Source organism: Streptopelia decaocto (genome assembly GCF_964273445.1).
Source record: "Streptopelia decaocto genome assembly, chromosome: 6".
Lineage (NCBI taxonomy): Eukaryota > Metazoa > Chordata > Aves > Columbiformes > Columbidae > Streptopelia > Streptopelia decaocto.
The window spans coordinates 6,544,134-6,569,397 of NC_138660.1; the positions used below are offsets into that span (position 1 = coordinate 6,544,134).

The 25,264-nt window shown below is 43.4% G+C and overlaps 1 protein-coding gene across 14 annotated transcripts in view; it reads left to right on the forward strand.

Annotated features, from left to right (window-relative positions):
• Positions 1-25,264, forward strand: part of LPP (LIM domain containing preferred translocation partner in lipoma) — a 343,879-nt gene that overhangs the window by 244,328 nt on the left and 74,287 nt on the right. For all 14 annotated transcript variants that reach the window (XM_082055343.1, XM_082055340.1, XM_082055335.1 and 11 more), the window contains one exon: positions 14,197-14,320. In XM_082055343.1, the coding sequence (XP_081911469.1) occupies positions 14,197-14,320 (124 nt within the window). The remainder of the gene's footprint in view (positions 1-14,196; positions 14,321-25,264) is intronic.

The following is a 25,264-nucleotide window of genomic DNA, read 5'->3' on the forward strand; positions in this document are numbered from 1 at the left end:
AAAGATTGATTAATACTGGAAAGCCTTATGTTTCCACCATCGTCACTGATCTCTCCTTACCCCAGCTCTTTCTTGAGAAGGCAGAGGTTTCTTTTCCGTCCCTCCCGGTTCTCCATCAGCCTTTTCCTTGCTTGTGTGCCTTTTCTCATGAGCCCTGTTGTCCACTGGAGTGGTGGGAGCACCATGCGATGCCCAGCTGTGTTTGCAGAGCTGTGCTGGCTCCTGCAACAGTGTCCCAAAGGGCCGTGTGTTAGGGCAGGAGGAAGGGCCCAGAAGGCACAGCATGGCTTTCAGGGCACCATATCTTGCCATCTGCAAGCTGGCATGGCTCCCACAAAGTTAACCCATTGAGTTGCACCACCTGGGCTTGCCACCCACCCTTAGTCATAGCACAGGTTGAATGAAATAACACGCAGGTGTAGAGAAAATGGTGAGAGTGATTTTTTCCCCCAACCCATCAGCTGGCTGCCTTTGAAAATCAAAGGCTAGAGGTATTTTTTTTTTTCCTTGGGAACACATGCCAAGCAATTGTGCTCCATTGTTGCCGGCAGATTTGTTTTTGCACACTTCCAACAGGAAGAATGGCTCTCTCAGGGTGAAGGAGCTGGCACAGCGTGAGCAAGGTGGGAAGAGTGGGAAGAGCCAGCGAGTGGCAGCGAAATCTGCGGTGGCTTCGCGATGTTCCCTTAGCAACCCGTGCCCCGGAGAGCCGCTTGCCATGTCTCCTCTTTATCAGCACAGCTGCATGAGATGCACCAGCCTCCATGTGGTCTGGCTAGCGCTATTTTGGGTTTAAAAACTGAAGAGTGTGATTGCAGAGCTGTCATGGGCGTAAGGCCTTTGGATTGCTCTCTTGTACAGATGGGAGCAATTCACAAGGAGGGTTAGAAAAGTGTCTTTCTGTTCTTGCTTGAATGTTGTCTGGTACCTGCTAGTAAATACTGTCTTGTGGCTTGAAGACTTTGCAATGGGTAGATTAGATAGCTCCCCTACCATTTGTTTTCCCCGTAAGGCAGGGAGGACTTGCATGGATATTTCTGGAGTAACTTCTTCCCTTCCATCCGCTGCAGGCACACATGGGTCTTTGCACAATAGACACATGAAGCATTTTGCTGCCTGGGCCACCTATGCTGATGTTCTGAATGCTTCCTTCCCTGCCATTGCCCTGCTCCTGGCCAGCCTCACTGCATCCTCCCTAGCTTCTGGGAGGTTTTAAGGGGAATCTGCACCAAGCGTCAGATGGGCATTCCTGTGGGCCAGGGCAAAAGCAGCTCTTTATCTAACAGATAAAGATATCTGTCTAACAAATATTTACAGCCCATAAAATGGGTGCTCTGAATGTGAGCTGCCTCATGCACCTCAAGTCTAAGCTGGAGAAGCAGCATCTTGGAGGTGATAAAAGAAGGGCAGTCACTGTGTCTGTTTAGGACCCAGCTTCTTTGTCACATTATTTCTGAACAAAGTTTCTGTGATTTAGGATCTGGAACAAAACCATAAAATAACTTAATACTGCACATGAGCTTCCTTTCCTGTAAGCAGCTTCAGCCCTGAACATGATCCATAGGACCTTCAGCCGGCTTTGCTCAACTCTGTTGCAGAATATGTCATAACTGCTATCACAATTGCAGAAGCATAAACAATAAGGCTAGAACACACTTGAAGATCTATCTGCTGCTCAGAGACAGGATCCACTCTGCCTAAGCCGTTCTTTACGAATATTTGTTTGTTCCTACCCTGAAAAGCCTCAGTGATGGAAATCGCGGACTCTCTCCAGGCAATCTCTTCCAGCACTTTGCTGGCCTCACTGTTTCTTCTCCTCTATGTTGCAAACCCTTTAAAGTGTGTGAGTGATTTTCAGATGCATCTCCTACACAGGGAGGGGGCCTGAGGCCCCTATTCAGTAGTGTAAAACTAATGCAGAGGGGGCAGGAAGGGAGCATGCAGAGCAGAATACATAGTTTCAAGGAGAAGAAGAGGAAGGAGTCTGCAAAGTGATGTTCACAACTCTTTTCTAGGTATGCTTTTGAAATTTGCTTGGCTCTTGGGAACAAGGGTAGGTGAGAAGGGAGGTGGAGGAGGCATCCTTGCTCTGAGGTCCTCTCCAAGAGGGAGCTGGCTCCTCAAAAGGAGCAAGGGGAGAGGAGTCCCCGAAAAACAGATTAGTCTGAGCTGAGAGGTGGTAGTAAGAGTCCATGAAAGCCAGACTGAGAGGGGCCCCATAGCTGGGGACAGGGACTTACAACCAGTTAAGCCCTAGAGTGTCACCTGCAAGGAAGCAGGTTTCAATCACCCATATCCTCGGAGTGGGACCTTTGTCTGCAGTGTTTGCTCTTGGTCTGGTAGCCTGGGAGCTGGTTTTCTCCCTTGTGTCATATGTTCCCGTGAAAGACAAATGCAGCTGAGGGCTCAGGGGGCTGCAGTTAGTCTTGGACAGCCTTGCTGACTCAAATAGTGCTTTTCAACCAGCCAGTGTACACCTGAGTACATTGCTCACTTTGGCACGCTGAGCTAGATCCTCTGCTGCTGTGTAAATCAGTGAGTTCTTCGGAGCGACTCTGATTTGCACCATCTGAATGTCTAGACCATCCTTTTCAAGTAAATTCTGCAAGCAGAATTGTATATATATATCTTTGTTTTTCCCCTTCAGCCTTTGCTCAGTCAATCTGCGAGCTGCTTAATCATTAAAAAAACAGAAGGGGGCTGCTGCTGTTGTTGTGCTCAAACAGGACATGAAAACATCTCATGGACAAAGCGATCTTTTAAATACATCAGAGTGGTCCAGGCACAATGTTATGTCCTGCCACAGCCCTCAGCCTCGTCAGCTGTAATTGCACATGCCACCTCTTCCAGCTCACTCCATTCTCCGTGAAGTACCGCTTGACCAATTAGCGAGATAAGTTTGTTTCTAGCCCAGGAGGTATGTGGACAGCCTTCTTAGCTGCATCTCTGTACATGTAGGAATGTTTTGACAGCTAAACATGGATCTTGTTGAGCTGTCAGTTCTGCTAACTCTCCCAAGTGCCTCTTTATTTATTGAGCCATCAGGCTCTTCCTGACCTCCTCAAAGTCAGTCCCAGCCTCTCACAAAAGGCGGCACAGAAATACAGCTTGAGCATGGCCTTCTGAGCAGGGCGAGTTTCTTCAAGCATTTGATGCCTTGAACAGTGCACATCATTAGGTCTGTATGTCAGGGCAGTGGCTGCGCCCTCAGGCCGGCAGCAGCCTTAGAGGCTGCAGCTGGGGAAGTTCAGATTCCCTTTCTCAGTGCATAGGCTGGCTTGGCTGCCAATATCTTGGGGCTTTTTAAGAGGCTGATGGGAAAGCAGTAGAATCACTCTGATTCCAGGAATCCCCACATCCCCTTCTGGCTCCAGCACTGAGAAGGGAATTTCTTCTCCTTGCTCTTTATTCCTAACCTGAGCTGGCTTGGACACTATAGGCACTTCTGCAGTGCACAGCACAATTCCTGCAGCAGAAGCAACTATGCACCTAATGTGTGGAGCATTGTGACCACAAAGTAGTTTTCTGTTTGGCTGAAAAGTGTGCCTGTGATGGACATGGGATCATGGACTGTGTGCAGCAGGGGAAGCGAATGGGAGGTATATATGACATTTGAATCCCTTATAACCCTTCCATATGGGAATCAAGTGAGACTGAGGGTGTAGTGTTCTGCCCTCTGGGTGCTGACCCTCCCTGATGCCTCAGCAAAAACGCACATGCACGTGTGCCCAGAAGCCTATAGTCTGAAACTGGAGGGTTTTGGTTAATATTGGATAGTTCTTGTACAAGGAAAGTGATAGACTAAAATCAGCTGATGCTGTTACCTCTCATTTGCTCTTGCTTTCTTGCTTGGTCCCTGCTCTGAGGATGGTGTTATCCATCCTTCCATTTCATCCAGCTCCTTTGCACGTGAACCTTCCCTCAGCCACTCTCCTTCATGCAGTGAGTACATACAGAACTCTCTCCGCAGGCTCTTGCCAGCTCTGGAAGCTCCTGCCTTTGTAGTTCTGCCTTCTTTAATTGTTATATTTGTATTGGAAAAGGCTAATTTGCTCTTTCCTCTGGCTCTTTACCCACGTTGCCAGAGCCCTCATTCCAGCATTGACCTTGACCTCCCTGCTTCTGTGGCTCTTCTCCTCCAAGGGCCATCTCCTGCCCCCTCCACAAGCAGAATGAGTAGCATCTGCAACCGCTGTGAGTAGCACAGCCAGCTCAGATCTTCACTGCTGTTCCAGCAGGTTGCAAGGTTGAGTAGCTGTGATGAAGCTTCCTGTGGCATTTCTTGGTAGCCCATAATCCCTGCTTCCTCGCCTCTCTGCTGTGATTTGGCCACCAGGTGGGACATACTGGGTCCTCAGCCTGTGGTTCTCTCGGAGGGAAAATTATTCCTTATCTCTTGCTGTCCTTTTCTCAGCTCCCACCCCCTTCTGATTGTGGGAAGTTCGTGAGCAGAGACAGTGTTTCAAGGGGGACTTGGAACTCTTACCTGAGTAATACTTAGCTGCCCTGGACTGTATTACAGAAGAATGATGACTTTCTTGAGAAATTTCTACTGCTGTGAGCCAAATAGGGGATCATTTTCGTAAGTACATTGGGTGAAATAAATGATAATCTAGATGAGGGCATCTGCCCTGGCCTTTTTCCCTCAAGTTCAGTATAGAATTTGGCATTGCTTTGTTCTGAAAATATTATTTCTGATTATACCAGGGTCGTTGATAGTGAAACATGCACAAGTCTCTGCTAAAGCAGCAGTACTTAGGCTATCAAGATGACATTCACTGTGGGCTGCAGCCTTTCACTCTCTCTTTTTCTTGTGTATTCTCAATGGCACTGTTTAATTTCACCACCTTTTTCCGTACTGCCAGTGAGTCGTATCATTTGCCTGACAGTGCTCAGCATCACAGCAGCACCTGCAAGTAGAGCTAATGCCTTGTGGATGCGGCTGCACCACGAGCTTGCTGCCAAACATTGTCCAAGACTCTAATGTGGGCAAGTAGCATTAGATCTGCAAGCAAACCGCCCATTTTTGGTGAACACCCCAATTTCACAAAGGTGAGAGGGATCTTTAGGTTTTTTAATCACTAGCCATTATTATCAGCTCCAGTCTGGTAATTTTGTGAAGAGGCTGTTATCATAGCTTGGGCTAGAGATACCAGAGAGGCCAGGGCTTGCTGGTGGAGGTGGTAGGTGTGAGCTGCTGAGAGCCTCAACACTGATGGTCCAGGCAACTGCTCCTCATGAATTAAATAACACATCTTTGCAAATGGTACTTGACACGCTGTTAGATGGCTGAGCTGAGATTCAGGTGACCTAGAGATACCTGCAGAGGGCTCTTCATGAGGAGAATTAATTGTTATAAATGCACTAGAGCTTCAGTCTTTTAAAGGTGTATAAAGCAATTCAGCGACAAAACCAACCATATAGGTGGTATAAAATACAGAGATGCTCTATTTGAGGGAGAAATTAGTGGACGAACTCTGATTGATAATGCTTACATGTTGTCTTGAGCTGTGTCAGTACCCTCCTGATACTCTACAATCTTTCACCACAAGTGCTTGAGGTGCAAGCAAATGAGCTTTCCCTCTGACTTTGAAGAGTAGCAATCTTCTCATTATCATTTACAAATTGTCTTTTCTCTTGCATCACTATAAGAGGGGTCATTTTGAGTATTTTCTGTCATCCTTGAAGCACGCCTTGCCTGAGGGGTGAGCATGGTAGATGACCTGGGCAGAATCCAGATGTCTGGACTGTCTGTTACTTTTCTGCCTCCTTTTCCCTGACTGACTCACCTGAGAGACTGAAAGTCAAATGAAGGATCGTACTCAGCGCTTACACTCTCTGACGTCTTCAGAGGTCCCCATCTGCTTTCCAAAGGAACTTGTACTCATTTTGTTAAAAGGGGTTGGGACCCTCCAGTAACCACTTCAATAAACATGGCCCGTGCCAAGCTAAAAGGAAAACAGCAAAGCTCTTAGAGTGAAAGCGGCTACACATGAGGAAAAGAGAACAAGTGATTCTGGGATCAGAACACGAGTAAAATGGATAAGTCTTCCAGTACTGAGATAAGAGATTTCTGAGTCCAGCAGGAATGTAATTTGCTTATGCCACATTATTGTTTTCACTAATATTATTCTTATCGCTTCTATTTATATAACAAGACAGCTGAGGGCTGTGGTGGGAGACCAGTGTTTGTTTTGAGGCTATTATTTTAAAAGACAAAATGAAGGCACATGTGAGTGGAAAGAGGCACAACTTTGACTACCAAAAATAATAAGAGTCATTATTTGTACTCTTTCAGCGTCTTTCATTCAAGGATCTCAAAGCATTTTGTAATCAAGAGTTCATTGAGACTTTCGAACTCTCTTGAGAGAGCCAAGCATTATGAACACCATTTATAACAGCAGGGTGCAGGATCAGACTGGTTAAGAATATTGCTGGGGATAAACCTCAGGAATCCTGTCCTCCGATGCTATGGATGCTGAACCAAGCACCAACTCCAGTCTGAGAAATGGTGGGATTTTGTTTTTGGTTTGTGTTTTTTTGTTTTGTTTTTACTGTAATTTAAATATATAATCTTTTAATGTTAAGCAAAATATGTAGTCTTCATTTAAGTCACCGGTGTCCTGGGAAGTGTAATGGCCCATGTCACAGTTGACTAAAAGTGAGACTAGAGATAGTGAGTTAAACACATTTGGTTAACCATTTGTTTGCTGTTATAGTTTTCACATGAAAAAAGCTTAGGTTGAAACCTGTCTTGGTGATGGAAAGTGATGTGATTTTAACTTTCTTTGTGTATTAAAACAGAAACCCAATTTGCATACTTTAAGTATCTTTTCTAGCATATTCAGGCATCTGGTAAGAAAGCTATATTTAAACTGTTAATACAGTATGAATGCAAGTTTCACATGCAAAATTAGTACCATTAAAACAGTGAGATTTATTTTTCTTTTGAAACAAGTGATGCCCCAGCACTTCTGGTTCTGTTACCTGCTAAAGCGCTGCAGCTGGGACAGCCTATTTTTTCAAAATAGGCAATGAACCTGAACCGCAGGGCAGGTGGTGCCAATTGCACAGACACCCCATCCAGCCCACAGTGAATGGCGGGAGCTCCCCCATCGCTCTGGTCCACCGGAGGATGCTTTGTGCCAGAGGTGTGTGTGAGCCCGGCCTGCGCTGTCGTTCTTCATCGTAGAAACAGTTGAGCTCTGCCTTTGCGAAGCGCTTTGCAAACTGAAAACTTATGACAGAACAAGGCTCAATCGCAGAACCGCAGAATGGTTGGGTTGGAAGGTATCTCTGGAGGTCATCTAGTCCGTTATTTCCTTGTGCTTTAGGGCTGCTTCTGGAAGGGCAGGTTTTGGAAGGAGGGTACTTTTTTTGATCATTTTATTGTGGCGATGAATCATCTGGGCTAGTTGTGTGCTGTGTGAGCAAACACATCTCTTCTCATCAGTATGAGGTTTGGAGCGTTCCCATTTTTACTAAGTGTGTCCCTCTGCTTGTCCTATAAGATGAGGATGCAGCTCAGTGGGTGGGGAGACCATGAACCCTGTTTTGGGGAGCTGCTTGCTGTGATCAGAGTCCCTCAGCTCCATGCCTTTCAGTAGAGCTACCTTGCATTTACACAAGGGAGCTCTGTAAGGGTCTTGAGGCTCATCATCTCCCCAAGCAAGAAGCCCTAGGTGGCACTCTGTACCCCAAGGTGTATAGCCAAGATGACAAGAAGCAAATCCAAACCCATCTACAGCACTTCCCTACGCAGCTCAGGACTAAGGGTTTGAGACTGTCATCTCCTATGGATGCTTACAGCTCCTACTCTGAAATGCAGATTTTGACCTGCTGATAGCTGTAAATATAATAATTCATTAGTACTTTAAAGGCAGCCCCCAAAGCCTACAGTGTTATGACATAAAGAGGAGGGGAGTGGATAAGCAGCCTATAGGGTCTTTACTGCTGCTGATGATACATGGGAGTAAGAGAGTGCTTGAGTCTGAGCCCAGAGAGATGCGTCAAGGCAAGCAGCTTAAAGCAAAATAAAGCCTTCAATCTTGAAACAAATAGACAAGTAAGCGTAGGAGCTCCTGATGTAATTATGAGAAGCAGACCAAGCTCTTCTAGCCAAAAACATAGGACTAAAATTATACACTATCCTTTTATTGGTGTAGCGGTGATGCCTCATTCTCCCTCACAGTAGCAGCATCCAGCTTTTGCCTTGAGTTCCTGGCCTTTTTAAAGGGTACCTCAAATATCTGTTACCAAAGTAAGTGGGGTTAATAGGAAAACAGAAACCAAAACAGCCTGCTCCCCTTTTCATATGAGATAAGCCTTGACAAGTGAAGTGTATTTGTGTAATGATAGGGCCAAGAGGCCTCAGGCAAGATGAGGCACCGCTGCACTTGTTTCTTTATATACATTTCAGCAGCAACAGGACATGAAAATGTAGTTTTTTCTAGGTGTTCTTAATTGAAACGTAGTTTATATGTACTGTTTCCTGAGATAACATATCAAAATTTTATTACTTGGAGATCTGTTTTGTTTGCTTTTTCTAATGAGAAACAGCAAATGTTGCTCCATAAAAATCTTGCTCATTTCCTGTTAACCCTGAATATATAAACAAACCCCAGTGCTTAGCAGAAACAGCAGCTCTCCGTAATAGAAGTGGAAACTCTCATTTGACACAGTCGTGCTCAATGCAGAAGCAAGCAGCAGATAGCAGTTTACAGATTATCCAGCTTTTATAACACCTAGAAAAAGTAACCAGCCCTTCCAGATTCAAAACACTAGTGAGAACATGAAGAGAGCAAAAAAAGCTACAGTCTGTTTGCATATGGTAGAATACAAACAATCCAAGGATAAAACAGTCATGCTGATTTATTACTGTGCTTGATGATTAATAGAACATTCTATGTCTGTGGAGTCACATTGCAGAAGCTTGGAGAGCTTTGCGGGCACCGATTAATTAAGAGAGAAATATTGTTATACTCGTTTTACAGAGTAATTAGGGTGCATGTATGGTGATCTTATTGAATTCAGTATCAATACAGAGACCAAGATTTTGTTTTCATGACTGTAATCTAAAAGCTGGACTCCAGAGAGTCAAAACAGGCATTTGTATGAGCAGCCTGATTTTCAGAAGTCCTGGGAACTTCTCAGCTATTTAATGGTTTCACATTCTGGCTCTATTGTCTTTCTTTTAAACATATCAGACAAGATGCTCCTCTTCCACCTGTCTGCATCCCAGTTTCACAGAGTGAGAAAAAGAGATGTTTGGTAAATTGCAGGCTGTGAAGTTAAAACAGAGAAAATATATATTTTTTTTTTTAATTATTGTTACTTAAATTCTGTGTAACGTAGTGTCACAAGAGACTGTTGAAACCAAGAGCTTTGCAGGATTAGAATAGGACTGGGAATGTGCCTGGATAGCTAAGTGAGGATACAGTTACAATAATGAAGTTTAAAAATAAAGAAAAATATCCTCTAGAGCTTTGAAGTAGTTACAAAACTATCCCATTTCCAAGCCAGCTGGTGTTCAACAGATGAGGGCTCTGCTGCCAGACCCGTTCGGGGTTGCTGGTTTGTTGTGGGAGGTGGTGGCCGGGCAGGCGGCAGCGAGGGGACCGGGCGCTTGTCCTGTAGGAGACCTTGCTCCTCACCCAAAAACTTGTGATTTTGGGTTGCTGGTGTGGGCAGGAGGGCACTGGCTGTCGGTGGGTATCTCCTCATGCAGGGCAGCTTCTGCAGAGCATCGTGATGAATTACTCCCTGACCAGGAGTAAACCCAGGAATGTGCGTGTCGCAGGGAATCCAGGCAGAATTGTCTTTTCAGGAATCTGTATGTACTCTGGCAGCTGTAACTTTTCACTGGGAAAATAAATAAAGAATTAAAATATTTCTTTTTCAAGTGCATCTCCTCTGTAAGAGAGATCAGTTGGCCTTAATTATAAACTGAATTGCAGCTGCAGGCAATCTTGATATTTCTTTGGGAGCTTGACTCATGAGAGATGCGGCACCATGCTGGATTTTTTGGTCTGAAACTTTGCGATTGTTTTGGACAGTCAATAACTTAAATGAAAAAAGTATGGTCTTTGTCAGGCCATTGAATAAAAAATGTGCTGCAATTCTATTTAACTGTTTATTTAACTGATGATGAGTTTTGGTGAGTGAAGTGAAAGGAAAGTGCTAACTTTATGCAGATGAACAAGAAGAAAAAAATGAAAGGGAAAGTAAGTATCAGTGAAAGATGTTTCTGGCTCCCTTTCAGTTCCAAATTGGGCTAATTCTACCTTCTGAAAAGAAGATAATTTCCACGTTTCTGTAATTGGGAACACATAATTGAAGTTATTTTCTTTCAGAGAGAAGCAGCTTCTTTTACAACATTTGCAAATGGACAAGAAGAATGACCATGTACAGTGCACTCTGAATGACGGTGCATTCATCACAGCATCATCTTCAGATGTCTCTGCAGATTTTGCACTGTGATTTTTGCCCATTCGGGTAAAAATTGTACAGGGATGGGGAAGGTTCATGTTGGCGAATGCACTCACAGCTGATTACCAGTGAGGTCTGGAGTAGAAAACGTGCCAGAGGAACGCTGAAATACCGACTTCATGTACCAAAATAATTATGCAGTGATTCCACACGAGTGCTTCTTTTGACCTGGCTTTTTAGGAACTGAACTTTAATGAGGAAGATGAGCCAGATGTTGTTGCAGTGCTTTGAGAGTGGCACGAACGATTAACTCACTTCCTTTCATTTGTAGCATGAAGATATTTTCTGCCACGGGGTTTAACCCTGGGAATGCTGGCATTTTCCTAAACATCCCATTAACTAAACATGCAGGACAGTGTTTATTCATGAATGCATTTGCATCTGCAAATGTGACTGCAGTTGTCATGCTCTTCACCGAGGTTGTTCAGGATTTGATGACAGTAGCGAAGGTTGGACTCAGGTGCTCCTGTGCCCAAAGCACGGTCCCTCCCGATGGCTTTTAGCTGACCAAGGTTCTTTTCCATTTTCACGGGTCAGTTTATCATCCCTGATATTGCTGTGGTTAGCCAGACAGAGGGGGGCTCAGGGAATTTGGGAGGTTGTGTTGCAGTTCAGCACAGACCCCACCTTTGAGCTGTGTCTAGCTCAGGAAGTTTATATTTGTGTGCATGGAGGCATTGTGGAGAAAGGAGAACGTGTGAAGATAACTGTGGCAGATTAGATAGCAAATTGGATTTCTAGACAGCCTTGATCATTGTACAGATCATGACAAAACAGAGGAAGTTTAATAAACAACAATACAACTCTTTTTTAAAGGAAAGCCAGAGTTATATTTTTCCCCTGACCTAACAAAGGAGGAGGAAGGAAACTGTTTTGCTGAAACAAGCATTTTGGATTGGACTAAAGATACGCTTTTCTTTCGATGTTTGTGTTTGTGCATGTCCCAGCAAACCCAACAGCGTGTTCATATGTATGAAGTGCATTTTCCTGGAGGCATGCAGTCAGCATGCACCATGCAAGGAGGAAAAATATGTGCCTAGCACCACTTAAATATTTGTCAAAAATGCATAGCATTTTAGTCAAAATAGGTTAAAGCGTCTCATAACATTGTGGTTGGTATTTGTTATTTTTGCTGACATTGGGTACTGGATAAGAAATTTGCCTGGTTTGGAAAAATACAGTGAAAATAAAATACGAGAGCAGCCTGTTTATTGTGTGTACAAAGCAAGATGGCCTCCAAAACCAGACAGAACTGAAAATCTTTAGATTTTGGCTGGAACATGGCACTTCCACATATTCATGCTGCACTGGTAATTACTAATGGGGGAAGTGTAGGGATGGGGGTCATCGTCACCGTCGTGCTGTACCATCTTCTCCATGCAAAGTCTAGAGAAGGAGTCTCAGCCGATGTGGTGGCAATGGTAATTCCTTTCTGCATGGAAACTGAAATAGATACAGTAGATGGAATAATGTTTTAAGAGGTTCAGTTGCCAGGTTGGTTTCTCAAGCTAATAAATCCTTGGCTGTACTTGCTGTGTATATGTTCAGGCGAGATTCATGATCAGCTCCTAGAACAGGAGAGCGAAGGAAAAAAAATACGTTGTTCCAAGATGAAATGCTTTACATTTGACACCTTTAATCGGCTTATTAATAAACCTTTTTTTTTTAGGGTTATGCTATTTATTATTTCTAATGAAATAGTTGTTGACGAGCCTTCTAAAAACAGCCACAAAGCACTGGCCAAGGGCATCTGGCTGTGCTGGGTCAAGTAGCTGGCTCTGAAACTCCTAGTCTTATGAGTGGCCTTATCCCCACTCGAATGATTTATCCCACAGAGACAGCACTTACGTGACTTCAGAAGCAAATGCAAGTTCTGTGCACCATACAGACCTGTCTCCCCATATGAAAAAATAAGTTGTTGTAACCCAAAAGTATCAGCGTGTGTGCATTTGTACAATAAAGCGTACTGAGCTGTGTGTGGACATTCAGGATTTCCAGATGTTCAGCAGCTTCCTCAAAACAACTGCTAGGCATCTAGGAATCCTAGGCATATGCATAAAATCCTTGAATATTGCTCAGCCAAAAAAAAACCCTCAGTAGAAAAATAATGCATCTATGGTAAAACCTGAATGTATGGTAGGTCCAGTCTATATTCTCAGACAGGGAGGCTGAATGTATGGCAAACAGACATCTCACAGCCCCCCAGGGAAACTCCTCGGGCCTGGGGCTTATTCTGGGTGCTCATTCTTCCAGGGGCTGTGTCACCCACTGGGCTGAACTGCTCGGTTGTGTGTGCGCACAGCAAACCCAGCACTGCCAGGGAGCGCAATCGGCTGCTGTGCTCGTGGTGCAGCGATTGTGAGCAGATCAGGTCGACGGGTCACGGGGGCAATGGGGTGCAGCTTACCGTGAGCCCTAGAAAAATAAATATGACAAGGTCAGAAACATGCAAGTGTTTGGTGTCTGGGAGTGGGTGACTGAAGTGTTACTGCTAAGCGCCGTTCTGAGACCTTCTCTGCATTGATTGATGTCTCATTTGAAATCTCCTTCTTGCCTGAAAGAAAAAAAGCGTGAAAGCGTTTAGTTAATTCTCTTGCAGTGCTTTAAAGCTGCTTTTCTCTGTCGAACATGACTGGCTCAATAAAGATTCATCATGTCAGATGTAGTTTCTATAAACCAGATAGAGGTGGCCAGTGTATTGCTTCTCCAGTGATTTTACATTTTCTTCCCATTTAAGTAGGCATGGAGCATGGGAAAATGCTTCCTTGTAGACTAAGGCTCATAAGTTTCATATCTAAGGTCCAATCCTTGATGAAGGCAGCAATTAATCAATGAAATCACTTGCTTTACTGAAATGCTGCATGTCATAAATAAGTTAGTTTTTGCGTGCAAGTCTTTCAAGAAAGCAGTACACACAAGGAAAGCTGGTGTCAGCATGTTTTAATCCTGAAATAACCGAGTTTCTCATTACGGACACCAAACTTAACTTCTTCTAAGGAATTTCTAGGCATGGAACTATTTCTGTGCTTCTCAAAATATGCCAGTACTTCTGCTGTTTCCCAGGGAGAAGACTCACTGAGACAGACTGCAAATACTGTACACCAGCTGTTAGCACATGAAGGCCAAGAGGTCTCAGTTTCTAAGCACATGTTGAAACCTTTGTATCCCTAGTACTAAAAAATCTGTGGACCAGCTCCTGCTCCGACTAATGTTAACAGTAGGATTTGTGTCAAAACAAACAAGAAGAGAACATAAGTAGCAGCTCGGGATTATCTGTCTTTGTCCATATACTCTACCACTGTAGGAATGATTGTTTTAGCATCTTTTAGATCGTGTTGTTAAGTGATGGAATCTTTTGCCAAAACCAAACTGAAATGCTTCCAAAGCCTTTTTCAGTGTTGGAAAATGTTTGTATCGAGTTATCCTTGGAATAATTTTGTGCTTTATTTGTTATTGTGTGCTACCCAGAACACACCTAATTATGAGGCACAGAATACTTCTCATTCCAGGAGGATATATAGCACTACTGGATGTTTTCAGGAGTCTATTTTCATTAAATGAGATGTTTACTTGTGTGAATCTCCTGGGTTTTTAAAACAGCAAAAATAAGACAAAGAATGAAGTTCAACACTGAACAGCCAGTAGACTGTCCTACTGTGTGCAAATGCTTTTATACCACATCACAGGCTGTTCTTGTTTTTTTTTCAGAGTGGGTATCCAAGCTCTGGACCCGCATCAAGCACTCCTGCCTTCAGGCCTGAGGACGAGCTGGAACATCTGACCAAGAAAATGCTGTATGACATGGAGAATCCTCCTTCTGATGACTACTTTGGTGAGCAGTGCCAGATCACGTTGTATCAGTCTGTAGCTCCTTTCTGTATTTACCAGGTTCTATAACAGGGGGGCCTGACAGCTGTGCTGTTAATGTAGTGATATTCATCTTGATGGATTTGCTTTCCATGCTTGGGCTGGAAGTGTAATCATCCATAGGACTTCCTCTGTAATTTCGGCATAAATCTCATGCTCACTTGCTGTATGTTTACAGTCTTTGTGGTTATAAAGTTGAATTTTTCAGTGTCTGGTTCATTTTCACACCACCTGTCCGCAGCTTCTAGGCTACCATGCTGAATTCAGGTGCACTGGACTGTCTTGCCCACCTGCCCCATCCCTTCTCATTGCAGATGCAAAAAACTTGGCAGTGTGGATGTGTTCTGCTCCCAAGACATGGATTTTCCTTTCCTGTATGCTGGTATAGATTAAATTAAATCCATTTTGAGTCAATCAGGTTGGTTTTACTTGGGGACTTGTTAGCCCACAACTGGGTCCATCAAGTACGAGGAAGACAAATCTGAGCTGATGAGCTCATTGAAACCATGTCGTCTTTCTTGCCCAGGAAAAGATAAGCATCTGATTTCCTTTTTAAGTGGTATAGAATAGAATTATTTCAGGCATCTGTATGTGTAGAATATATATCTTGCCTTTGTATAAAACATGGGTGGTGTGGCCTCTGAGCTCTGCATTAGTCAAGAGCCTCGGGCATACTTGATGTATCTTGTCTGTATGCTTAGTTTCTTACAGGCTTGGGTGATAGTATTGTTGGGAAACAAACTGCCTTATTTGTGGAATTACGCTCTGGGATAGGCCATTCATTTTGTGTTATCTTCCTTTATTTCATCATTTCTTAAAAACTTCATTTAGGTTGCCCCCTAGGTCTGTTTGCTGTAGATGTTGGTTGGACCGAAACATTTCTGGCTGACAGAAACTTTTGTGGTTTGGTTTAATCAGAAAGCAAGTTGGGACCAAGGTTTCAGTAATAAGCAAGGATCTTGCCGTGACAAGGATCTGATTACATGAGAAGGTCAAGAGGTTCTCATCAAACAAATGTTGCCCTTGTAGATGGGGTTGATACCAGTTCCTGTTCTCCATCAGTACCTTCTACAGTCTCCACCCTCACAGCTGTAATGTCTTCTCTGTGAACACTGATAGTCATCAGAGTTGATGACTAGCACAGATCTGAGGTGTGCGCAAGAATGAATAACTGAAGAGAGAGTAACCAGAGAGCATTTTCTGTGCTGCTGCGTTTGACTTCGTCTCTGCCCATATCTATTTATGTTCACTCTCTGATGTTTTAAAAGCCAAACAACAGCCAAACAAACGTAACATGTATTTAGCCATTAGCGTGGGTGCGCAAGAGGGACAAACCTTTTTCCCGCTCCTTTCAGTCAGATGGCTGAAGCCCTGAAGCATGAGATTTGATTATAGTGATTTTCTTAATGCAGAACTGTGAGTGGCAGGAGCTGGTTGATGGACCAAAGCCCAACCAGTTCTCATAGCCCAAAAAGGTAGGCAAGTGAACAAAGAACTTGGAGATTCACAGGATCTAAGGTCAGAAAGGATCATTATACTGCCTACTCTCGGTTTCTCCCAGAAACATGATTGAATCATGACTTTAAAAAAAAAATATCTAATCTTGTCTTAAAGACTTCAAGCAATAGTGAGTCAACCACCTACCCTGATAAGCTGTTCTAGTGATTAATTTTCCTCACAGCTCAGAAATTGCTTCCTGAAGTGGAGTTTTAGTTTTGTTTAGCTGAAATACTTGGGTTTTGCAGACTGATACTGTATCAGTAAGATGGCTGTGCTCTCTCTGAGAGTGTGATACGTCAAAGTTTTTTCATCCATAGCTCAAAAGGTTGGAACACAAAGTGTCTCAACATTGGGTCATCAGTTTGACTATCAGATGGGAGGTCAAACCAATGCCATGCCAATAGCTCTTAATTCATCAGGAGACAAGAAAATGGAAAGGAGGTTCCAGAGCATTCAGAAATTTTGTCAGTGTTGTTTATATAAGCGGTAGCATGATGAAAGATGGAATAATCATGCATGATGCAAGCTGGAAGATGAAAACCAACCAACCACTGTTGTCCTACCTTGGGCAGGTGATGTTTAACTACAAGCTGCACCTGATTGATCTTCTAATTGAAGTGGTGTCCAGTCTTGGCATTCTTGATGTGCAGAAGAAGTGTGTCTTGGGCCGAAATCCTCAGCTCTCTAAGCATGCTGTGCCCCATGCAGCTTTTCGGGAGACACGACCACAACTAATTGTATGCCTACCAAGAAAAACATAGAACCAGCAGTTCTGGATCACAACTGCTTTTTATGGTTGGATAAAATCAAAGAGGTGGGCTGCCCTCATCCTCCGAGGTTTGTTCCAGCCTGAGCTGCTCCCAGGGAAAGGTCTTTGGAGTCACAGTGTGAGAGGCTTTTTGATATGGCAGTGCAGGCCGGGAGTTTTGTACTAATTCTGTCTGCGTCAGAGCTAAATACCCATCTACTTGAGCTGTCAGCCATTGCCTTTCAGTAACTTCATGCTCATATGGAAAGAACAAATTAAGTGTGGGAGGAAAAAAAGAGTCTTTCGACTTTGGTTAACTGTCTCAACCGATATCTCTGCCTTTGTTCTTTATTTGTTTAGCATGGTAGCGTGGATTGTACAAGATTCATATGGCACATTGATCAAATAATCAGAAAAAGGACAAATGGGCAGAGACGTTGACTCTGATTTGCATTAAATATCTTCTGCCCGAGGTCTAAATGCCATGGTAATTGTAGCATACTAGATAGCTGTCAGCTAATCACTTTTATTAGTTTGAATTTAGAAAACTGGATTTCACTATATTAAAAGTTTGTTAAGAGCAGATAGGTTTTGAATTGAGGAATCTAATTAACCTTGCTAGAAAGCTGCAAGGCGTTATATTAAGTCATGAAAATAATTTGTTGGAATAATTACGTTTGAACTGTCAGGCTTGAGAAAGGTCATTTTACTTGGCCTGTCAGCACTCTGGGGTCTTTTCCGTAACCGTCTTCCTTCTGCAGTTCCACTTGCCGTGTCTCTGGTTTTTGATCAAGTTGTCTTGATTGTGGAGTCAGTGTGGGCAAAGTGAAGGTTCCTGGAGAGGGAAGAGGAGCAGGAGCCACCGAAGTTGTCTCTTTGCCCTGGAATTGCTGGTGGGTGCTGCTGGCAGACCAGGTGCGCTGAGTTCAGGAGCAGGACAGCCAGCACTTCCATCAGGTCTGTGCTCAATGCACCTCTCTGCAGCTTCCCCGGGTGGAAATTACTGACAGTGGTTTCAGAGTCAGGGGAACCATTCTGACCAGTGGTTGCTCACATGAGCACACGCAGCTGGCAGCACGGCAAGGTTCACATTGTGTTCCCAAGGAGCCCGGGTGCATGGTGAGGGACAGAAGAACCATGCTGGAGACATGCTTTGGAGCAAGGTCGCAGTTTGCAGCTGTTTGTTGCGTAGACTTACCACAGCAGCATGGTCTGGTCACTGGGAAATACTCTAATTGCCATTGGCAAGGTGGTGCTTAAGCATGGAAATAACATCACTAAGCATAATAATTAAAAAAAGAAATACTGTGAATTTTTAGTAGTTGAACATGCGTGCTGGGTATTCTGCCTTAGTTTTGGTGAAAGGCCACACTACCATAATAAGTCTAAGCACCCTGATCTTTGGTAAGTATCCCCTCCTACCCTCCTGTAGGTTATGGAGTGACTTCTCCTTGGAAGTCCTTGGCAGATCAGCAAATTGAAGTGTCTTAGAGCTAAGCTACTTTTTCTTCTTTACTGCTGATTCAGTTGCTGATCTGTGGTAGTTGGCTTGTCTTTAATCAAATCCCTTTTTATTAGAAAGGTTTCCCAAATGCGTTATGCACTGTGCGGTAGGGATGGCTTCTCTCTCTCACAGCCCTCCCCATTGATAATTGTGCTATTGTAGATGGGCATGTCTGATTTGTCAAAGGAAAAAAAAAATAATACTTTGTGGAGTGTAAATTGGGTAAGGTTGGAGGAGGAGAAATGGGTATTTACAGGAGATTAGGATGAAACTATGAAAACTGTTTGTTGGCCACCATGGGAAATTAAAGTCCTTGATTTTGCATTAAAAAAAAAAAAAAAATCAAAAAATATGCACACATGAAGACCACAACTGTTCTGGACCACTGTTTCAGTCTTATAGAAAGAAATGACTTCTGGCAGCTTATCAGTCTCTATCACCAATGCAGACAGTGCTGATTAAGACTGGAAAAGTGCCATCAGGGCCCCTCATCTCCTGTTGCCTTCTGGACTGTGTCCCAGCTGAGTCACTCCCCACAGCAGAGGAGTTTCCCTGACTAGTGGGAAGAAACTTTCATTGGTATTTTACATCAGTTTCGTGTATTCGGTAACATATCAGTCTCCTTGTGTAATTCTGGTGTGTTGTAGGGATGCACGTGGGGATAAGAGAGGTACTAAGATGGTCCTGTTGAAAATACTTAGTTTGTGCAATAAGGGGACCTTGATTTGACTCAGAGCTGATAATTCAGGGTATGTAGTTTCCCTCTGTGTGTTTGTTGTATGCCCGGACTTTGACAATGGGAGAGCTGGTGCAGAGTTGGGCTGAGGAGCAAGGCCAACAAGCAGGATGCTTGACTTCCTTTCCTGCTTCTCACCCTAACCTCTCGTGAGACCTGTGGCACATCATTTTACCTTTCCAAACTCTCTTTTTTCCCCTTTCACCCTGTTTGCAGGGCACTTAATCTGCATAGTCCTTCAGACAGTAGGTGATTAAGAGCAGCAGTTCTGAGTGCCCCCCACAGAGAAGCCTTCATCTCCAATGGTTCTTTGAGATGCTGTGTCACAGTTAAGACTAAAGAACAATAAGTGGCACTAATATTTAATTTGTTAAGGCTCTGTCGACCTTTCCACTCACTCGCTTTGCATCTATATTAGGCTTCCATTCATAAGCTGAAAGTCCTTCACTAGGACTTGGTGTCTGAATGCTGTCAAAGATGTTACCTAATTTTACTTCTTGAGAGGCAGGACATGGGTTAGCAGGTAGTAATCCAAGAAAGATATGGTAGATTCATAGAACCTTCAGTTAAGGGGATTGTCCAGGAATGACTTCCTTCAGTTCATGGTGTCTTTGTTTCCTTTGACATGGCTCTGTGTGCTAAACAGCTCTAGTGTCTATAAACTCAACATGTTCTGCATTGCATTTCAGTCTTCATCAGGCATTTCCGTAGCCTCTGAGACGCTCAGGTAGCCTCTTAGTTTCATCTGAATTACCACCAGAAAAAGAAAATGAAAGTTGTCATATCTTGTCTGTATTTCTAGGTCTCTTCTGAAAATGTTATCATTAAAAGATGCATATTGTTATTACAAGACCATAATTACATCGTAATTTTGCCATGTAATGTGATGTGTCATCATGTCTTTTGTTTAAAGGCAGGGTTCCTGGTGCAAGATAGCACATGTCCTCATCTGAATGACATCTGGGTCAGAAAATAGTAGGTTAGATTCTCAACGACTGATGAGCCGACAGTCATTTTCCGTTACGTAACCACTCACAAAAGCAGGAAGAACAGAGATATGATGGGGACCCTTTTCTCCGTTGTAGTTCAAGGTATTATTTTTTATGTTCCAGCCATATTCCAGCATTTGCACGCAGCCTCCAAGGCTGGGAGCAGCCGGCGCTCAGGGAGGTCATGGTGCGGCACCATCAACATCCAGCTGCCATCTTGTGGCCTGCCGCAAGGGGAGTCACCCTCCCTCTGCTCCCCAGGGGCTTTAATTACCCTGATAAATGGCTTTCAGAGCCTGTTTCTTCAGTCTCACTTCTGTCAATGCTTGCCACCGCCATCTAGCTTTCTTTTAGGACAAGGGTGTCAAACTCATTTTCACCAGGGGCCACATCAGCCTCGCAGTTGCCTTCAAAGGGCTGAATGTAATTTTAGGACTGTATAAATGTAGGAGTAGTTACATTTGAAGGCTGACATGAGGCTGACGTGACCCCTGTTGAAAATGAGTTTGACACCCCTGTTTTAGGGTGTCCCGTTACTGCTGACATCCTTGCAGAGCAAGCACAGTTTGAGTTTGGAGAGCAAATTTATAAGGATAGTCTCAACACAACCTACAGGGTAAATTTTGGCCCACAGCTCCAGAGTGGTAAGAGAAAAAGAGGCCAGTGAGTGGCTGGAGTGCAAATATAACATGTCCACATGCATTTATCTCCAGCCACGAGAACGGCAAGAGAAAAGAGGGACACAGAGGCTGTGAGCTGGTTTAAGTTGCTTTTCAGCATTTGAAAGACTGTGTAAATGAATGCAAAAGTTTGATTCTTTCTACTGTTGATGTGATCCACATCCTACTCTGCAGTAATTGTTTTCTGAAGATAAGCGCATAGATCTTTTTATGCCTGGGATCTTAGTTTTGTGAAGTCTTAAGTGCACATCTCTTAATGAAGTAGATGTAGCAGTCAGGAATGAGGGCAGGTTGCACTCCTGTAAACCCTGAGCACCTGGTACCCACATGTCCCAGGAGGCAGGAGACTCACATTACTTTTTTCCCTTATACGCACAAGAGTGGACGAGACTTTGCATCACGGGTGTTTCTGAAGCACAGTCTCTTCAGAGACCAACACTGCTTCACAGATGTGATCTAAATCTCACATCCAACCCAAAATTACCTTTTGTTACTGTGGGTGACAAAATGCCACCTAGAACAGACAGCAAGCAGCATGACTTAGTGTTTTTAAATCCCTGGTTTAGCTTGAATTGAGTCAACCTAGACGTGTATTTACTTTTAAACAGATTTGATGCAGAAGTCATTTAATGGACAGTAAGTGCAGAATACCATTTTAGCAAAGGGATTTCCATGATCACCTGTGTGCTGTGAAGGAAAGGTGTGTTTCAGGCCATGTGTGTAATTAGGTTTATCCCAACAGTCAGGAAACTAAAGCTGGCAGTTTCCTGCTGTCTTCTAAGAGGAGTGAAATGTGATAATGAAATATCATGGATGTCTCTTTCTAAAGTACAGCTGTATTCTATATTCTACAGGATTCTTCAGCATGTTTAAAAATTAACATATTAATGGAAAAAAATTAATCCATGAGGGTCATAGTTATTTCTTAGGTTGTGAAAGGGCCCTTAGTGTGCTAGGAACTGTACAAATGGACAGCAAAGCTCAGCCTCTCTCTGAAAAACTGTAGACAATGATGTGGCTACTAGCCAAACCCTCAAAAATTAGTAGTCCTATATAAAAACAAAGCAAATCTACCTTTATTTGAGAAGCAGTTCAAAGAGAATGCAGCTTGTTCATGATAAACGTACAAAGTAAAGTCTCTATGGACTGAAATGGCTGAAGAATTGATAATGAGCCATCAAGTCTTCTGCTGCAGGTCAGGCTAACTGGCTAACTCAGGTCATTAAGAAGCGAAAGTGTGACCTACCTTACGGCTGTTTCCTGCCCCACATGAAATGAGGTGGCTGGTCTCGGGGGTTTTCTGTGGGTACGTCATCACCTCACTAAAAACCATAAATTGTGGCACCCGGAGGACCCCTGGTTGGGGATCTCCTCGAGGAGGCCAGGAGCTGAAGGCAGATTGTTAGTCTGGGGGTATGTGGGATGGAGAAGTTTTGTTCTCCCTCTCCTTCTGTTAGATCTGTTTTATGGAGGCAATTGAAACCAGGAGTTTCCATCAAGGATTTCATAAGTACTAAATTCTCACGCACAGGTATTTTAAGAGGGGGTGTATGTATGTGTATCTGTGAATGAGTGAGAATGTTTCTCTGGATTCTAGTTCTATGGAAATAATTTTCATATCAGATAAAGCTTTGGATTGTTTTAGGCCTCAAGACATTGGATTTTTGGTCATAACATAGAGCTAAGTTGTGGAGAGAGTACAGCCAGTCAGATTTGGGAGCTGGTGTTAGAAACCACATTTCCAGCTGTGCAGTCCTAGACAAATCTTTGTCCCAGTAACATGAAAACAGTTTAATTTCTCTTTGTTTTGAGTTAGTTATGCACATGACTTGACGTAAATGAACCCTTTTTTTGCTTTTTTAAAACTGAAAACAGCTCACCTGCTGTTTGAAGCTGGTTGCACTAAATTTGCAGTTGCTTCCGTGTTATATTATGGCTTATTTGTACTGCAGTGACATCTAAGGCCTGCTAGCAAGACAGTGGTCATGCTGCACGATGTGCAAACGTAAAGTAGGAAACACTATGCGTCCCTCAGAGCTCCCAAACTGAAAATACGGCAAGGACCAGGAAATTATTATTGTCCTTAATTTACAAGCGAGGGGCTGACTGACAGAGTTCAGATGACTCACCCAAAGTCATGCAGAGAACCAGTAGCAAAGTGGGAATTGAGCCTAGAATCCCTTCAAGTCCCGTGCCTTACCCGCAGCTGTGACCTTTTAATGTGAAAATCAACAAAATGGACTAATGAGCCTTGCTCTGATGAGAAATCACAACTGGTCTGAAGGCTCTTCCCAGCATTTAGATCACAGGCCCTATTTTCCAGGGTTTAATAACATGGCTTTGAAAATAAGAAAGGGGGAAAACAGAGCTCCAGGATCGCACTTGGTAATTTTAACTGCTGTTAATATAATATACTCACTAATGCTGCCACACTTCAGCATTTAGATAGTTCAGGGCTATTAGGAACATTGCTAATTCACCATAGTAAGCTGTTACTTTCCCGTCTAGCAATCACCAGTCCACAGCAGTGGGTGGCACGGTGTGGCATTTGCTATTTCTTCTTCTGGTGGCATTTGTCTCATTCTGTCTTTTTTGATATGGTGGTTTGTTTCTTGACAGTAACTTTTGGGGGTATTTTGAGTGTCATTTGGAGTTTTGCTGAGGGGAAAGGCCAGATTTTATCTGAGAGTGAAATGTGGTAGAAAAAGAATTAAACAGGGTTGTCTCATTTGCTGAGTCTTCTCCTTCAACCTATTCTCTTCTGATGGTAATGCATCAAAAGTGTCTTTTTCTCCTTTCCTTTCCTTTCCTTTCCTTTCCTTTCCTTTCCTTTCCTTTCCTTTCCTTTCCTTTCCTTTCCTTTCCTTTCCTTTCCTTTCCTTTCCTTTCCTTTCCTTTCCTTTCCTTTCCTTTCCTTTCCTTTCCTTCCTTTCCTTCTTTCCTTTTTTCTCTTCTTTCTCTCTCTTCTCTTCTTCTCTTTCTTTTTTCCTTTTATTTTTTCTTTTTTCTTTCCTTTTTTCTTTTCTTTTTTTTCTTTTCTTTTTTTTGTTTTTCCTTTCTTTTTTCTTTATCTTTTTAAAGGAATCACTTTGACTCAGATTGTGTGAGATGAATCATAACCCACTTTCTCATCTGAGACGTGCAAAAAAAAATTTCCAACTCTGCTGTCCATGTCAGCATAATCAATACACAGTGTTTCTCAGTGGTGCAAAGAGGTAGGGGAGGATTAAAAGAATGAAAAGAATCAAAAGTAGCCAAACTTTCCTGCTGCTTTTAGTAAGCTGCACTGTTTTCATGTCTGCAAATGCACCTTGCTGTTCGTCATGTCATCTTGGCCATGAACACAGTTTTCACATCTCTGGCTACAACCAAAGGTCACAAACGGTGCTTGGTAGTCAGGAGACTGTCATCCCAACCTGGCAGGCACATCACGAGAAGCCAGCCCTGGCAGCCGTTTGGGATGGTACCAGCAGCTGAGAGTGAACCCGTTTTGACTTGTGAAACTTGCTGTTAAGATGTCGCCTGCCTGGACTGTCCCAGCACGGATTTTGTCGGCTGATTAGGAGAGAGTGGCAAAGCACCATGCCTGTCCCGTGGCCCTGCCTGAGCCAACCCTGTTGAGGGAAATGGAAAACTTCAATAGCAGTAGGATTACTGTGGGTGCAAACCAGAGACAGGAGACCACATCTGATACCTCATCACCAGCTTTCATTTGTGAACTTGCTCATTTGCATTTATTTTTTCTATTTTTCTCTTGTGTGTCTGCCAAGGCATACCCAGAGATGTAGAAATAGCTACCTCTGGTAGCATGAGCTAAGAGTGAGAGCTTAACACCTCAAAAACTATGTTCACAGCACCAGGGTCAAAAGGGGACAGCACAGGTAGGTGTTTGGGGTTTAACAGTTGACAAAATTAATCTCCACATAGAGCACAGTGGTTCAGTAAAACACCCTGGCAATAACACACAGCTTTGTAAAGAGTTTAGAGGTGTGGGTGCAACCATCTTCCAAAGTATAAGGTACTCGAGCTAAAGACAGATAGCTGGACTTGGGATATGAATTATTTCCTCTTGTAAATCTTTCCAAATTACTGTCCCAGCAACGCTAAACTATTTGTTTAAAGCTGTGACTCAGTCTGTATTCAGTTAGCAGCCACATTCAGCTTTAATATACAATTTCCTCAACAGATTCTGGTTCCAGACAGTATCTTGAGAGGTTAATAACTTACAAAGCACGTGTTCTGATTCTGTCTGTGCTGTCAGGGCAGACCAGGCAGATGATATGCAGTATTTTATGCAACGGCAAGTTGGAAGTAAGGAATGTTTTTGGGGGGGGTTGGTTGTTTATTTGGTTGTTTATTTAAATCTAAACTCTGGAAGAAAAAAAAACCCACACAAAAAACAAACAAACAAACAAACAAACCCAAAACTAAAACAAACATCAAGCTTTTGAAATGCAACTATTTCCTCATTATCTGCTTGCCCTGACTGCTGGCTTCCAAAAAACCTGCAGAAAACCTGAGGTCTTTTACCTTGACTTTTTCTCTTGCTCTGATGAATGGCTGGGACATGACAATGTTGACTTTCCACCTCTTTTTAACACAGGTATTGTATGTGGTCACATGAGCTAAGGAATTGTGTCTGGCTGAGCTTTCCTGGACAGAGACATTTGGAAAGGACGCTAATGTGGGTCATTTATGCCCTGCAGAAGGCTGTCATGTGCAGTCAGCTCTTCTGGACAGGAAAGTCTTAGT